This window comes from Cantharellus anzutake, assembly GCF_015039405.1.
Source record: "Cantharellus anzutake strain C23 chromosome Unknown EI90scaffold_21, whole genome shotgun sequence".
NCBI classification, from domain to species: Eukaryota; Fungi; Basidiomycota; class Agaricomycetes; order Cantharellales; family Hydnaceae; genus Cantharellus; species Cantharellus anzutake.
Genome location: NW_024066971.1, coordinates 560,286 through 575,724, shown reverse-complemented (window position 1 = coordinate 575,724; position 15,439 = coordinate 560,286). Strand labels below are relative to the sequence as shown.

The window sequence follows — 15,439 nt, the reverse complement described above, 5'->3', positions numbered from 1 at the left end:
TGTCTCGGTTGAATCAGATGGGCAAAAGCACCTGATCATCACGGAGGAAGGGAATGTCATCTCCGTAGTCGACTCCCCTGATGCGTGGAAAATGTGACGGGATGTAATTGCAGCATGGCCGCAGTCGGTGGAGAAAGTCGGAGCAAGTCCCCACTCTGGAAGGCCAGGTAGCGGACCTGGAGAAGGAACGCGATGATGATTTTAAAAAGCTAGACGTGATAAGGCAGAGAAGGTCGAGTGGTTGAAGGAAATACTGATGGACGGACGAGGCGCTAGTCGCAGTATCTAAACTCGGCACTCTAGCTTCGGCGCTCGCCACGCAGCAGCCCCACATCTTAGACATGCTTACACCCATTTTGGGTATTTCCCATCCCGTTCTTTCAACACTAAGTCATATGCCCTCTCTGAGAGTTCCGCGTCCATATCTACTACGCCCTGCATTGCTCTTGGATTCAATATTGTTGACGTTTCATGATGGGCAATATCTAAGTGCTGTGTATTATCTTTTCGTGTCGCTTTGCACTGTTGGCACTACGTCTGGCTCACGATCAACGTTGCATCCCAGTATGATCTGGATGTTCAGAGACGTTATTGCTCCGCAGAAAGTTTCCATCACAATGGATCTATGTATAAACGTACACTCTATTGCAGTGTAGATTCCACTATCTATATGCCGATGGCGCCACAGGCTCGGTCATCCGGCTTCAGGGAAGCTCTCAGCAAGAACTGGTTCAAATTTTTTTGACATAAAGAGTCTAACCAGAAATCCTCTAGATACAGGTAGACACAAGCATAGAACCAGTCCAGTTCCTTCACTACCTAGACGTTCTCCACAAGCCCAAGCCTGTTCCGAATCCTAGTACGCGTCTTTCCAGCAAAATGCAGATGCGTCGCTTCACCCACTGCGTAGCGAGCACCAAACATATCCACCAACAACTCTTCAAGAATCGAGGTGACAAACCAGCAGTTCTCCTTTTTTTCTGATTGTCAGTCGATAGCCGCTCCGCTAAAACGACTGCACTCACCCCGAAGAGTCTATATGAATGGCATTCATCCAACACAACCTCAAGGGTTCTCATAAACTCGAGGAGTGAGACTGGCAGCGGTAGCTCTAGCGTTGCTTCCTCCTTTGACCTCCTGTCATAGAGCAGATGCGTGGTCCTAGACACCGTCACCTGGAACGGGAAACGATGTAATCAAATAATGTCAAACAAAACAAGGAGGGCCTACAGTGTCCACCGCATCCGATTTTCCATGGCGCAGGACAAATTGAAGCAATGAGAGCGTATGATCACGAGAGCGGTCAATCCGGAGGCTGAAGGCTGGCATCCCGTCTCGAGCAATCAGTAGTACAAGACACCGATGCCGTGTGGCATTTTTCAATATGAAGCGCTTGACAGCGACGATTTTGAACTCTTGTGCATGTGGACTTCCCTTTAGGATGTGAAGGAAGACGTCCGCAGAGTGAGTCGTGAATGCACACAGAGGTATGTGAGCCAGGAAATCAAACAATTTAAGGGATGGGACTGCAAGATGACGGTCATTGATAACGAGGTCTTCGCCCTTAGGTAGGTGACCACCCTCTATAGTCACTTCGGCCTGTAGGTTCACACTTTGTAGTCTGGGCTGAGGGATGCCCAGCAATGAACCAAACGCACCTTGAAAGTATCTGAACAGTTATTAGATCGACCATCTGTCCCATGTGAGGATGGAGTAGGACGGGCTGAATCGCCATTGCTGCAAACTTCGAGGGGAAATGAAAGAGGCAGGATGAAATTGGGAGAAATAGATCGAGCGTCAGCATTGATGCTGGTAGAGTTGAAGGAAGAAGTGATAAAGTGAACGGAGCACATGCTGGAGGAAAATGCGTTCATAACAGAAAGTGAGCGATAGCCAGAGAATGGACTTGGTTCGATATTTATGCTGCCTTAGCTACATAGATCCGTTTTTGGCACACTTTCTACTTCGGGGTGCAATTCAGTTTTCTCGTTTCTCGGGATGCATTGAGGGTGATTTCGGTCCCGGGTGACAATTATTTACTCGCACGGCTTTCTCAGCCCGAATTTGTTTGCTCCTGTTCCACAAGTTTCATGAGCGCTTGCTTCCTGCTCCATCAGATAGTGTGGTGCACACTGGACGTGTGAAAGGGACCATTTGAAATAGCACTAGCACTAAACCGAGTGAACCTAGAGGAGGGAAAGCATGCTGTACCGCTAGCCCTAGACCAAGACACGAGACGCTGATAGTGGCAGCTGCGTGCGGTGTTGGGGGCTAGAGCATCTAGCATAGCTCGCCACGTGCGCGTTGCACGAAAGCTTTTCATTAGCGCCGGTGTAGTCCAGAAGTCGATCCTTGCACTGGCAAACGCCTCTTGAATGCAGGCCAAACCTCTAGGTCTCCTTATCAAGGCGATCAGGGGAATGTGCGATAAAGCCGGATGTTTAAATTGTGACTGTACATTTCTCCCCAGCGACCCACCTTGGAAGAGATGAATGGGAGCCGCGCGCGGGAAAATTATATTAGGCAATCACTACCTAATTGGGTGTGGGGCGGCGGCCAGCTTCGAAATTACCCTGTTATAACAGTCATTTGTCGCCAAGTCCCCGACTACCGCCTTACTCCCCCCAGCCATATGCCATGTCACAGGCTACTCTGCCAATCCAATTCCGTCGCCGAGCTGTTCAAGCACTATCGCCTGGATGGTTGGGACGAAGCAGCATACGAGCGCGAATATGAGAAGGAATTGGCCCAGGAGTGTGGTACCTGCACGTTTGGGCAACCTGTGAACGATGATGGAGTCTCCTTCACCAGCGGATCGCCCGATGTAAGCAGTGTTTCTAGGTGCACCCCGTTTGAAGCGGAACATCCTACACAAGTATCTTCATCCCGCACTCTGGACCCCAATGTCAGGGTTCAGCTCGGTCGGAGTAGATTTCATCAGGGGTGAAGAGACACGCAGTCTTCACAATTTTCATATCCTACCTTCCATCCCCTCGAACACAAATGCCGCTAGAGAAGGACTCCCGAGCGATCGTTGTGGGCTGCCTCGAAGGGCTAGCGATGTGAGTCCAACGCCTTCTTGCGAATAATCCAAGCTCTTAAATGAAAGTCCTTCCTTTTTAGATTGCTTTGTATCCGAGTGCAACAAATAAACCCAAATTCCCCCCATCCGCGCTAAATAATTTGTTACGGACCGATTTCCACCCAATCCCCATATCCCCCACTCCACTGCACTTACGCCCTAAGCATTCCTTCACTGTTGAAATCTGCATGGGCGCAAATGCACCCCTCCTCACTCTCCCTCTTTCCTGCTCCTCCTAGTAATAGTTGTACCTATTTTCACAGACAATCCATTCAGCTAGTCGGGCAACAGCCTCGCATCTTCACATCTCTGCCCCGGCAACCGCTGGCAAAAATCCAGATCGAGCCCTACCGATCTGCAACAACGCTGTTGATGATGATATCTCTAACCTCTAGTCTCGTTGCTGTGGATTTCGTCTAAGTTACGATAGGCTTGAATGTTTTCTTGGGGGTGCAATGGAGTGCGCTCGTTGTGTGAACCTGGAACTTTGGAAGTTCGCATGATGTGACCCTCATAGACTCGCGCTTCTTATGTCCTTCAACTGAGGATCAACAGCATAAATGTCGCACCAAGTTCCACGTATGTGGCCAGGTACCTCGCGGCAAAGCTGGGTTGGGAGGGTGCAATTCAAATTGATCAATGGGCCCGGACACCAGTGCGCCAAACTGTGATCCATTTTGATAAAGGTGTCAGTCACGTTTCGATACATTTCTCCATCGCTTCAAATGATTTGAAGTGAAAACATTCCCATGGCGTCACCCACCTGCCTACCAGATTGCTCGAGATCGGACAGATGCGGCAGATACGGTGGGTCCTGCGTGACCAATCACAAGTTAAAGCGCTGTTCCATGTTACCGTGTCTGGTGATAGTGACACACCTGACAGGAGGCCAAGCGAGGCAGCACTAGAGCCACCGCTATGCATCTCACTCCGAGATTTCATGAGTATCCTTGAGGTTGTGTTGGATGAATGCCGTTCATATAGTCTATTCGAGGTGAGAGTCGGCTGTTGTCGGCGGAACAGCCATTGACTGACAACCAGAAGGGAAACTGCTGGTCTGTCACCGCAGTTCTTGAAGAGATATTGGTGGATGTGTTCGGTGCTCACTACGCAATAGGTGAAGCCACTTATCCTTTGGGAAGACGCGCGCGTGCTGGGATCTGGAACAGACTTTGGCTGGGCGGAGAATGTCTTAGCAGCTAAAGACAGGATTCGTTTTGGTGAAACGCTGGATCAAACCCGCTTACCGGCACACCCATATAGAAATCTGCATGCTTTGTGACGCATGATCGATGGCGCCCGCGGCTCCGCTGACACGTTCCACTTACACTTATAACAAATTTGACACAGCCCATTTGGTATACGTTATAGTACGACAAGACCGTGTAAGACCACAGGAATCACGGATAAAAATCTCTGGTATTCTGGGTGCCTCTCGGCTTCGAGGCGGTGACCCACCGCACACCATACTCAGGAAGACGCCACGAACATCAACGTGACGAGACTCACGCCTCAATACCAAGCTACTTCATGTCCATCTTTCGTACTTGACGCTTATACTCCTGTTAGAAAAAGTAGTGTCACGACGATTGTCGGGGAGGGTAGCGGACGACAAACCCTTTTGTTTTCTGGGTACAACTTGCAGCAATCGATATCCACGCTACTCTCTAGGTTAAGTCCTAGAAGATAAAGGTCAGTTTTATTGAAGATCAACCTGAAAAGGCGAAACCGTGCGGACCTGCCAACATTGAAATAACGCACAATATGACCCTCTCCACACTTCTGTACCGGGGACCAACGTTCGGAAGACAATTCGTATATCGTTGGGTTGCTAAGATGCTGCTCATTCAGCAGCCATGAAGCGCGAAAATGTAGACTTACCTACTGTTAGGATGTAGTTACGGGCGGGTCAAATCTCATTTTGAATGGGCTGAGGGTAATCGCTGGGGCTATCCAGACCATCATAAGCAAGCAATGGTTCGTTTGGCTGAACCACTTTGGCTTACAAACGATAACTTTGCAGTGAATACACAACCTTTCTTTAGGAGTGCAGAACAAAGAATCGATAGAGGTGAGGATTCGCGAAAGATATGTCCTTCGGATCTTTCGGATCTTGAATCAAGGCTTCCGCCTATACGAGTGGTGTGGAACTAAAAACTCATAGACGCCTAAACCCACATACCCGTTCGAAAAGTTTGTCCTCGGATTTCGGGATGCAGGAGGCCCGTGTTCGTCCCATCAGAAGATTAGGCAAGCAGACCAGTCAAGCTTACCTGCAGTTAGGGGTCCGGGTGGATCGGATAGGATCGGATTAGGATCAGAAATCCCGGATTGGGACAACCTCCCAATGGCCAATCCGGATCCGCCGGATGAAAATCCCGGATGATCCGGGATGATCCGGGATAATAACATCTTAAGATTTCTTTGTATTTTAACATGTATTTACCTGAATTCCGATCATACAATAAATTTGGAAGCTATTCAAATGGGCTATTCATCAATGTAAAGTGTGTTGACACTGTGGGAAACAGTCCTGACACCCCTTTACACAGTGGTCAGCATGAGTACAGACATTGAGTTACCCCAAAAGACTCGTGTCCAAAAAAGTATTTTGCATTTTTCTCGATAATTTACTGGTCAATTTAGTCTCAAATTGTATATTCTGGAAGCTATTCAAATGGGTTATCCATTGGTGTAAAGTGTGTTGACACCGTGGGAAACAGCCCTGACACCCCTCTGGACAGTGGCCAGCATTGTGCACAGACAGTGAGTTTGGACAGCCACAAGTATTTGCAGACTCGCGTCCAAAAAAGTATTTTGCATTTTTCTCGATAATTTATTGGTCAATTCACTCTCAAATTGTATATTCTGGAAGCTATTCAATAGGGCTATCCAACTATGTAAAGTGTGTCTAGACCGTGGGAAACAGTCTTGACACCCCTCTGGACAGCAGCCAGCAATGTGCACGGACAATGAGTCAGGAGTTAAAATATCTCGGATGACTTTGCTACAATACAATAATTTTGGAGGCCCCCAAACCAATAAGGGGGCCATTAGTTGCATGCTAGCAATGGGACTCCATCCCGGATCATCTCGGATCATCCCGGATGCCAATCCCGGATCAAGAATACATCCTGACCCCCAATCCTAATCCGGCATCCGGGATAATCCGATCCACCCGGAGCCCTACCTGCAGTGAACATGTCATTCGGGGCACCTCACGAGACTAGTCTGTGCTCCGTCACGAAACGACGTGAAGCCGTTGCCCTGCCGTTGCCAACTGAATTAAGTAAGGATGACCCATTCCGACTCACGCAATTGAAACGCGAAATCCTTCCCATTGGCAATGTGTATGGCGCGTCCTGGAACGCGCAACCAAAAACTACTATAAATAAAGGAATGAATATGATACGTGCGCCGAGGCCGAGTAATCAAATTCGGATGTCGAATGTTAGTACGTAGGTCTTCCCTGTTAGCGTATCCTTACGAAGCTCCATGGATTTATTCTTCCCACTTCAAGGTGTTAACTCGTGATGGCCTCGACGCTATCCTTTGTAGATGTTGGGGCCTCACTCTGGGCCCTACCGCAACAGCCGAAATATGAACCAGAGCCTCGTTGAGGAGCCCGAAGATTTTTCTATGGCAGCGCTCAACCACCGGTTATAGACAGTCTCAATTCTAACATGTTGCCCATCCTAGGCCGTGCCCTTGGCCATCAACGATGTCGCCCCACTTGCGCTGTTACACCCACTTCTCCTTCCATAACTGATCCACGCTCGTACCCAATCGTTGTCATTGAGTACTCGAGCTTTGTCCTTCAGATGCGAATCAGGCGGCGCCACCCTCAACTCTCTCCGACTGGACTCGAAACATTGGAGAGTTACAGCAGGAGGTGCCAGGCAAATTCGATTTGTCCGCTCGCGTAATCCCTGGTGGTCTAGCAATGACACCTCTCTGGATCTCCCTGGGCCCATGGGATCAATTTCTTTGAATGGGCACCTGTACTTGTATTTCTTGTCCACGTTTATGGATTTTCACCCGAACCACCAATGGATATAATATTCAAGAACCCTAAATGCTTAAGAATTGTGGCACTACATAATTAATTGAGATTCGGCCACATCGCTCGTCGACGTTCCGACTTTCAACCTAACAAGGCCATGTCTAGCTCGGTGGATTGTGATGATTCAACCACGAAGTCGATGAACTTACTCAGGTCATTGAATGGCTCTCAGTCACCTCAATCGAGGTCACACAACAATGCTGTGACAAGATGAAGTATAGGAACGGCACAAGTCACAATTCCCCCGGATCTGTTATGATCGATTCGCTCGCGCCTGCCCCGGGGTCAGCAGCCAGCACCACTTCCCAACAGCTACACCACGATCACATCTCATTGCGGTTTGGATGCGCCTCGACGTTCACGGACGATATCCATTTTCATCACAATGGGTCTATGCATGAGGGCAGCCCTCTGTTGCACTGTATATTTCAGTATCCAAGTACCGACGGCGCTGCAAACTCGGTCATTCAACTTGAGGAGAAAACCCTCATAATAGAAGTAGCCTAGTTCGATTCTTTGAGATGCGAGTCTAGCCAGAAATCCTTTAGATACAGGTAGACATAGTCATTGGACAAGTCCCGTCCTTGGCTAGACATTCTCCCCGAGCCCAAGCCTGTTCCGAATCCTGACACGCGTTTTTCCGGCCAAATGCACTGGCAGACGGGCCGCTTCACCCGTTGCATAGCGAGCTCCAAACATATCCACCAATAACTCTTCAAGAATTGAGGCGACGAACCAGCAGTTCTCCTTTTTCTGATTGTCAGTCGACGGCTGCTCCGCTAAAACGATCGACACTTACCCCGAATAGTCTATATGAATGGCATTCATCCAACACGACCTCAAGGATCCTCATAAAGTCGAGGAGTGAGACCTGTAGTGGTAGCTGTAGTGTTGCTTCCTCCTTTGATCTCCGGTCGGAGAGCAGATGCGTGTCCCGAGACACGGTGACCTGTACCAGGGTGACACTTTAACAAGTGATTGAATACTGTCAAATAAAACACACAGGGCGCACCGTATCTGTTGCGTCGGAATTTCCATGGCGCAGAATGAATCGAGGCAACGAAAGAGTATGATCTCGACGACGGTCCACCCGAAGGCCGATTCCATCTCGAGTCAGTAGTACTAGACACCGATGCCGTGTACCATTTTTCTTTACGAAGCGCTTGACAGTGACAATTTTGGCCCCTTGTGCATGTGGACTTCCCCTCAAGTTGCGAAGGAAGACGTCCGTAGAGTAAGTCGTGAAGGCACATGGAGGTATGTGAGCCAGCAGATCAAACGACCTCATGGAAGCGGCTGTAGGACTAGGGTCATGAATACTCGTGAACTGTCCTTCAGCAGCTGATATACCCATGGGCGGAAGGTCCTGGGCCTATAGGTTTGAACGTCAGAACTGCGGGATGCCTGACGGTGAACCATATGCACCCTGACTATGTCCGCACCATTACTAGACGGACCCTCTGTTTTGGGCGAGGATGGAGCGGGATGAGTCTGAGTCGGATCGCCATTGCTGGGGGGAAACGAGAAACTTGGAGGTACGATGAGATTGAAAGAAAGGGATCGAGCATCAACATCAATGCTGTTGGAGCTGAAGGAAGAAGCAGTAGGATGAACGGATGATATCGTTGAAAGATATGTGCCCATGATGAAAAGTGAGGGGTACGTACTGCTTGGCTAGATGGAACTGGGTCAGAGATTTATCCTCAGTGCGACTTGTGGCTGTGCAGTTATGCCGCCATTAGCCATTCAATCAAATTCAATACAAATTCAATCCAAATTCAATCCAAATTCAATCCAGATTCAATCCAAATTCAATCCAAATTCAATACAAATTCAATACAAATTCAATACAAATTCAATCCAAATTCAATCCAAATTCAATACGAATTCAATACAAATAACCAGTTACATGTAACGGGGTTAAGAAGCTCATATCCGAACATCTAATCTGGAAACCCGGCGCCGGTATTGAATACCACACCAATAGAATAGGCTGTAGCACTGCCGTTTTCCATTCAATAGTCCACGTGACGAATTTCGGTTCTGTGCTCGCTCCGTTGCGTGAAAGCAAGCCTGGCAAAGAACAGCTCATATCTCTGCAACCAGATGAGCTGGGGACTTGCGGTTTCTTTTAAAATGCATGTTTTTTTTTTATTTTATTTTTTCATGCAGCCGTTGTTGAGAAAAATGGGGGGGACTGTGACAAATGTGAATTTATAAAAAACGAGAATTAAAATTATCGGTGGTAAAATAATCTGTAGGAGTAAAATGCATGCATTTTAAATGAGCATCTGGTTGCAGAGATATGAGCTGTTCTTTGCCAGGCTTGCTTTCACGCAACGGAGCGAGCACAGAACCGAAATTCGTCACGTGGACTATTGAATGGAAAACGGCAGTGCTACAGCCTATTCTATTGGTGTGGTATTCAATACCGGCGCCGGGTTTCCAGATTAGATGTTCGGATATGAGCTTCTTAACCCCGTTACATGTAACTGGTTATTTGTATTGAATTCGTATTGAATTTGGATTGAATTTGGATTGAATTTGTATTGAATTTGGATTGAATTTGGATTGAATCTGGATTGAATTTGGATTGAATTTGGATTGAATTTGTATTGAATTTGATTGAATGGCTAATGGCGGCATAACTGCACAGCCACAAGTCGCACTGAGGATAAATCTCTGACCCAGTTCCATCTAGCCAAGCAGTACGTACCCCTCACTTTTCATCATGGGCACATATCTTTCAACGATATCATCCGTTCATCCTACTGCTTCTTCCTTCAGCTCCAACAGCATTGATGTTGATGCTCGATCCCTTTCTTTCAATCTCATCGTACCTCCAAGTTTCTCGTTTCCCCCCAGCAATGGCGATCCGACTCAGACTCATCCCGCTCCATCCTCGCCCAAAACAGAGGGTCCGTCTAGTAATGGTGCGGACATAGTCAGGGTGCATATGGTTCACCGTCAGGCATCCCGCAGTTCTGACGTTCAAACCTATAGGCCCAGGACCTTCCGCCCATGGGTATATCAGCTGCTGAAGGACAGTTCACGAGTATTCATGACCCTAGTCCTACAGCCGCTTCCATGAGGTCGTTTGATCTGCTGGCTCACATACCTCCATGTGCCTTCACGACTTACTCTACGGACGTCTTCCTTCGCAACTTGAGGGGAAGTCCACATGCACAAGGGGCCAAAATTGTCACTGTCAAGCGCTTCGTAAAGAAAAATGGTACACGGCATCGGTGTCTAGTACTACTGACTCGAGATGGAATCGGCCTTCGGGTGGACCGTCGTCGAGATCATACTCTTTCGTTGCCTCGATTCATTCTGCCATGGAAATTCCGACGCAACAGATACGGTGCGCCCTGTGTGTTTTATTTGACAGTATTCAATCACTTGTTAAAGTGTCACCCTGGTACAGGTCACCGTGTCTCGGGACACGCATCTGCTCTCCGACCGGAGATCAAAGGAGGAAGCAACACTACAGCTACCACTACAGGTCTCACTCCTCGACTTTATGAGGATCCTTGAGGTCGTGTTGGATGAATGCCATTCATATAGACTATTCGGGGTAAGTGTCGATCGTTTTAGCGGAGCAGCCGTCGACTGACAATCAGAAAAAGGAGAACTGCTGGTTCGTCGCCTCAATTCTTGAAGAGTTATTGGTGGATATGTTTGGAGCTCGCTACGCAACGGGTGAAGCGGCCTGTCTGCCGACGCATTTGGCCAGAAAAACGCGTGTCAGGATTCGGAACAGGCTTGGGCTTGGGGAGAATGTCTAGCCAAGGACTTGTTCAATGACTGTGTCTACCTGTATCTAAAGGATTTCTGGCTAGACTCCCATCTCAAAGAATCGAACTAGGCTACTTCTATTATGAGAGTTTTCCTCTCAAGCTGAATGACCGAGCTTGCAGTGCCGTCGGTGTATGGATACTGAAATTTACAGTCCTCATGCATAGACCCGTTGTGATGAAAATCGATATCGTCCGTGAACGTCGAGGCACATCCAGATGGCAATGACATGCGATCGTGGTGTAGCCGCTGGGGAGGGGTGCCAACTGCGGACCCGGGGGGCGTGAGCGAATCGATTATAACAGATCCAGGGAATTGTGACTTGGTCCCTGTCTATACTTCATCTCGTCACAGCGCTATTGCGTGTCGCAAGATTGAAGTGACTGAGAGCCATTTGATAACCTAAGTGAGTTCATCGACTCCATGATTGAATCATCACAATTCACACGTGGACACATAGAGCCTTGCTAGGATGAAAGTCGGAATGTCGACAAGCGATATGGCCCAGTAATCTCAGTCGATTATTTTTGCGCTTTTGTCGGTATTTATCAGTGGCTGAAGGTCTTATGGAAATGCATCCACCGACAAAAATGTGAGCCTTCGTATCATATGCATACGGTGGTTCACGTGAAAACCCATAAACGCCGACAAGACATACAAGCACAAGTGCCCATTCGAATTTACCTGGCGCGGACCATGATGCGAGTCCAATTCGCCGCGGAGGACTGTGATCGTACCGGGTGTACAACACAAGACAGATAGAAGCCGTGAACCATTCTCCAATTGTGCTTCGAGTCCCATCGGAGGGAGTTGACTGTGGCGCCGCCTGATTTACATCTGAAGGGCAAAGCTCGAGTACTCAATGGCAACGAGTGGGTACGATTCGAATTAGTTCCGTAAGGTTTAGTGGGCGAAAGAGCCCAAGCGGCACATACATGGGGCGGCATCAATGATCGAGGCGCGCGGGAGCTGGGATGGGCAACAGATTACCATGTCGATCGTAACAAGCCTAACACACGAAAGAAGCAATGGAAGAAAGTATACAGCTAAGCATGTTAGCGTTGAGAACGTCTATAACCAGTGATTGAGCGCCGCCATAGGGAAATCTGCGGGCCCTTCAACGAGGCTCCGGCCCATATTATATTTCAGCGGTTGCGGTGGAGCTTAGGGTGAGAGTTCCAACGTCTACAAAGTACAGCGTCAAGGTCATCACGAGTCAACCCAAGTCCAGCTACCTTGAAACATGCAAAGCGGGAAGAATAAACTCATAGAGCTAGTCTCAGACAGCGAAGTGAGGATGAGTGGATTGAGCCGGACGGGCCAAAATCTACGAGAACGTCGGTTCGGTCCCGCCAAGAAATTCGATTTTGACGGAGATCTAGCCCCTGAATACATCTTCACCCCCCGGAATTCCACCAGTGCCCGTGAAAGCAAACAGGATGCCAATCAAACTTTTCTCTCCGGAACTTCATTCTGTGGCGCGAACTCAATTTTCGATTTCGCAGCCGAACCTTCGGTGGAAGGGGGGCTGGGAAGCTATTTTTCCTTTGGGGTGAAGTCCACGGGAACCAAATCCTCATACTCTGAGATTCGGTCCCTTTCGCCACACGAAAAAGTCCCCAAAGATGAGCGAGAGTCGCCGTAAGGGAAAGGGTGTACAGATAAGATTGAAGGGGATGAGGATCATTTGCAGTACTTTGGATTTGGATCTGTTGGTCGTTGTTGAGCCTCGGGAGAGCCGGGGCTTGATGGTATCAAATCAAGCAGCAAGCGAAGAGGAGCTCCGATCTCCGAAATTGCGGAAGCGAGGTCTGACTCGGCGTTTTGACGTTTGGAGAACAGAGCGATGACACCTGTCATCAGCTTCCAGCTGGTTTGGCGATCGTAGAAAGAAGAAGCCTTCATGTCCTTCGACAGAGCGGCAGAACGAGAATTCGTGGTCGCTGAAGATTCGAGTAGGGCTCCGAACGGTTCGGTTTGAGCCAGAAACCAAGCTGTCACGGACAAAATTACCGGTTCCATTTTAGCATTTTATTATGCCTTTATGCTGTGGTGTTCAAACTGTTGCAAACCACGGTTTGTAGCACAAGGCAATCATTGGGCTCGGTTCCGAATTGTTAGTGATTCGAGGGCTGCGATAACCGCAAAAGTAGTATCATCGGGCCGATCTCCAAGCCATCAAGCTTAGCCTCATCACCTGCTCGGGTGCTTGAGGGGGGGCGGAGCATTCGCTCCCCGCACCTGTATATGTCGTCCGAAAGCAGAAACCCCGAATATAGATCGCGCCAAGGCATTCGTGAAGTGTGCCAGATCGCGGATGTCTGCACTGCTAGCATTCCCAATGCCGATTTCCCTTCCCGGTAGCAGGAGAGTCACCAAGTCAAAAGGGCTTCTAATGGCGAAACGCGTTTCTAAATGCCGTTTGAGTGCGGTGATGGTGGAATTCAAAATCCCTTTCCGAATGATATCTAGGGAAACCCGTCAGATACGGAGAAAAGAGCCATTGACTGCGAAGAGAGCTGTGGCACAATAGTAAGTGAAAGGAACCAGAATCAGCTGATTCAACGGGAGAACTTTTGATCGATATGAAAATCGAATCTGACAGTGGGTTAGGCTACTTGCGCACCAAAGAAAACGAGTATGAGAGGCGCTGTCGTGGCAAAGATTGAGACCAAAATAACGACATTGATCCTGGGCAAGAGGAACGATGACAGGCATTTACCGAAGAACCTTGCTTGATAAGGAAGAGTTTCACGTTGTGCATGCGAGAGGGCAAAGTACGTCCCCACGAACAAGAAAGTAGCCCAGACAGCGGAAGGAAGTAATTAACATTACGGATCAGGGCGCTGAAAGGAGTTGAGATCGGTAATTTCCAGGTACCCCAAGAATTCCGATGGTACACCTTCTATCTGTGCTCTTGTCACATTGGGGTCGCGAGTGTAAATACTGTGTACCGTGTTGTTGTGTAAATATGCGTTGATCGTGCACCTGATCGCGCGTAAGCACGCTGAGCTTCATTGCCAAGAGGTACCATGCCCACTCCGCGGCTAAAAATATAGCGGTCAAAACCCATTGGTATAGGAAGACTATTGTAGTATCTGAGGGAGGCTTGATGAAGATAAAGAGGAAAGCAGCTTGTGCTGCTGCATGTTCAATGGGCAATATGAAGATGCTCAAAGTGCGGGCACCCGGCACCTTATCTTCTCGACATCAGAGCATTAGAGGCGTCGAAGGGTCATAAGACGTACAGAAACTAAAGACGACAAACGGCAAACGTGTTACCAGCGGTGAATCTACCCTCTTCGCCACAGACTTCTTCGGAGTGGTTCAAGGAAGTCAACCATAGAAAAGGTTACCCCGATTCGTGAGCGACGTTGACTACGGGGAGAAGAAGGGCGCTAAAAACTTCTCCGTTCGCAATGTCTTGTAACAATATTACAGCAACGTGTGATTGCGGAGTGGCGTGCGAATTCCGATTCCGGGATCCTGCGATGAATATCACAGCATGCCCCCTAAGTTCAGTGCATACTTCTCGATACTATACGTTATAGAGCGGAGTCGTTCCTACTCCAGACTCGTACCCAGTCGGAGGAGCTCCGTGGACGCGCAAAATAATAGCTCTTTAGGCAATGTTCTCACGTTCTGTATTTAATACAAAAGATCACATGATACGGAGTTAAGCACATAGCCGATCACCTACTCCGGAAATTTGGACGCGACACTTCATGGCTGTGCTCCGGCACTGTCCGGCCTCTGTCTTCCCACGGCAAACAAGCTCGCTTTAAGGCTCTAATCATCACACCCCTCCCCAAGCCATCACAGAAAAAATCCAAAACAAATGTAGTAGTTACCCCCACCCAAAATTAGCCCAGCCCAGCCCAACCCAACTCGATTCATTTGCTTCTTGCTCATATGTGCTAAAATTATGTTGGAATCTTGTATTGCGCGCTCAGCACTTTGTCATTATTGAGCCCAGTCAAGGGAAAAACATGGCAGAACTACCTAATAATAGTCCAATCCTGCTCTGGTGTTGATCACTACAGTATCTTCACCCCAAGAAATTGGCCGATGAGGCGAAAAAGAACATTATTTTGAGCGCACAATACAAGATTCCAACATAATTTTAGCACATATGAGCAAGAAGCAAATGAATCGAGTTGGGTTGGGCTGGGCTGGGCTAATTTTGGGTGGGGGTAACTACTACATTTGTTTTGGATTTTTTCTGTGATGGCTTGGGGAGGGGTGTGATGATTAGAGCCTTAAAGCGAGCTTGTTTGCCGTGGGAAGACAGAGGCCGGACAGTGCCGGAGCACAGCCATGAAGTGTCGCGTCCAAATTTCCGGAGTAGGTGATCGGCTATGTGCTTAACTCCATATCATGTGATCTTTTGTATTAAATACAGACCGTGAGAACATTGCCTAAAGAGCTATTATTTTGCGCGTCCACGGAGCTCCTCCGACTGGGTACGAGTCTGTTCCTACTCTGGACTCGCCGCAACC

General features: G+C 48.4%; 7 protein-coding genes across 7 annotated transcripts; 3 read left to right on the top strand and 4 right to left on the bottom strand.

Annotated features, from left to right (window-relative positions):
* Positions 1-819: 819 nt before the first annotated feature.
* EI90DRAFT_3123065 (uncharacterized protein) lies at positions 820-1,853 on the bottom strand (the record flags this gene model as incomplete). The annotated part of the gene is made up of 4 exons (XM_039063564.1): positions 820-972; positions 1,026-1,175; positions 1,231-1,599; positions 1,659-1,853. 4 exons carry the CDS (start codon positions 1,851-1,853, stop codon positions 820-822), a joined length of 867 nt encoding a protein of 288 aa, XP_038916523.1.
* A 328-nt stretch (positions 1,854-2,181) lies between these two features.
* Positions 2,182-3,602, top strand: EI90DRAFT_907527 (uncharacterized protein). Its single transcript, XM_039068226.1, has 3 exons — positions 2,182-2,824; positions 2,877-3,062; positions 3,124-3,602. Exons 1-3 carry the CDS (start codon positions 2,489-2,491, stop codon positions 3,319-3,321), a joined length of 720 nt encoding a protein of 239 aa, XP_038916522.1. The 5' UTR covers positions 2,182-2,488; the 3' UTR covers positions 3,322-3,602.
* Positions 3,603-3,675: 73 nt separating this feature from the next.
* Positions 3,676-4,619, bottom strand: EI90DRAFT_907563 (uncharacterized protein). Its single transcript, XM_039068227.1, has 4 exons — positions 4,592-4,619; positions 4,330-4,521; positions 3,961-4,258; positions 3,676-3,896 (listed from the first exon to the last, which is right to left on the bottom strand). The coding sequence occupies exons 2-4, from the start codon at positions 4,435-4,437 to the stop codon at positions 3,850-3,852; spliced, it is 453 nt and encodes a 150-aa protein (XP_038916521.1). The 5' UTR covers positions 4,438-4,521; positions 4,592-4,619; the 3' UTR covers positions 3,676-3,849.
* EI90DRAFT_907312 (uncharacterized protein) lies at positions 4,115-4,991 on the bottom strand (the record flags this gene model as incomplete). The annotated part of the gene is made up of 5 exons (XM_039068225.1): positions 4,115-4,521; positions 4,592-4,644; positions 4,700-4,761; positions 4,821-4,913; positions 4,964-4,991. Coding segments are annotated over 4 exons (222 nt in total), but the record flags the coding sequence as incomplete, so codon positions are not given.
* A 2,742-nt stretch (positions 4,992-7,733) lies between these two features.
* EI90DRAFT_3123064 (uncharacterized protein) lies at positions 7,734-8,789 on the bottom strand (the record flags this gene model as incomplete). The annotated part of the gene is made up of 4 exons (XM_039063563.1): positions 7,734-7,898; positions 7,945-8,094; positions 8,158-8,517; positions 8,571-8,789. 4 exons carry the CDS (start codon positions 8,787-8,789, stop codon positions 7,734-7,736), a joined length of 894 nt encoding a protein of 297 aa, XP_038916519.1.
* A 1,087-nt stretch (positions 8,790-9,876) lies between these two features.
* Positions 9,877-10,679, top strand: EI90DRAFT_3123063 (uncharacterized protein; the record flags this gene model as incomplete). The annotated part of the gene is made up of 3 exons (XM_039063562.1): positions 9,877-10,095; positions 10,149-10,506; positions 10,570-10,679. 3 exons carry the CDS (start codon positions 9,877-9,879, stop codon positions 10,677-10,679), a joined length of 687 nt encoding a protein of 228 aa, XP_038916518.1.
* A 1,332-nt stretch (positions 10,680-12,011) lies between these two features.
* EI90DRAFT_3289200 (uncharacterized protein) lies at positions 12,012-13,995 on the top strand. The gene is made up of 7 exons (XM_039067155.1): positions 12,012-12,581; positions 12,634-12,749; positions 12,804-12,910; positions 13,025-13,056; positions 13,251-13,377; positions 13,413-13,472; positions 13,554-13,995. The coding sequence occupies exons 1-7, from the start codon at positions 12,184-12,186 to the stop codon at positions 13,677-13,679; spliced, it is 966 nt and encodes a 321-aa protein (XP_038916517.1). The 5' UTR covers positions 12,012-12,183; the 3' UTR covers positions 13,680-13,995.
* Positions 13,996-15,439: the final 1,444 nt, after the last annotated feature.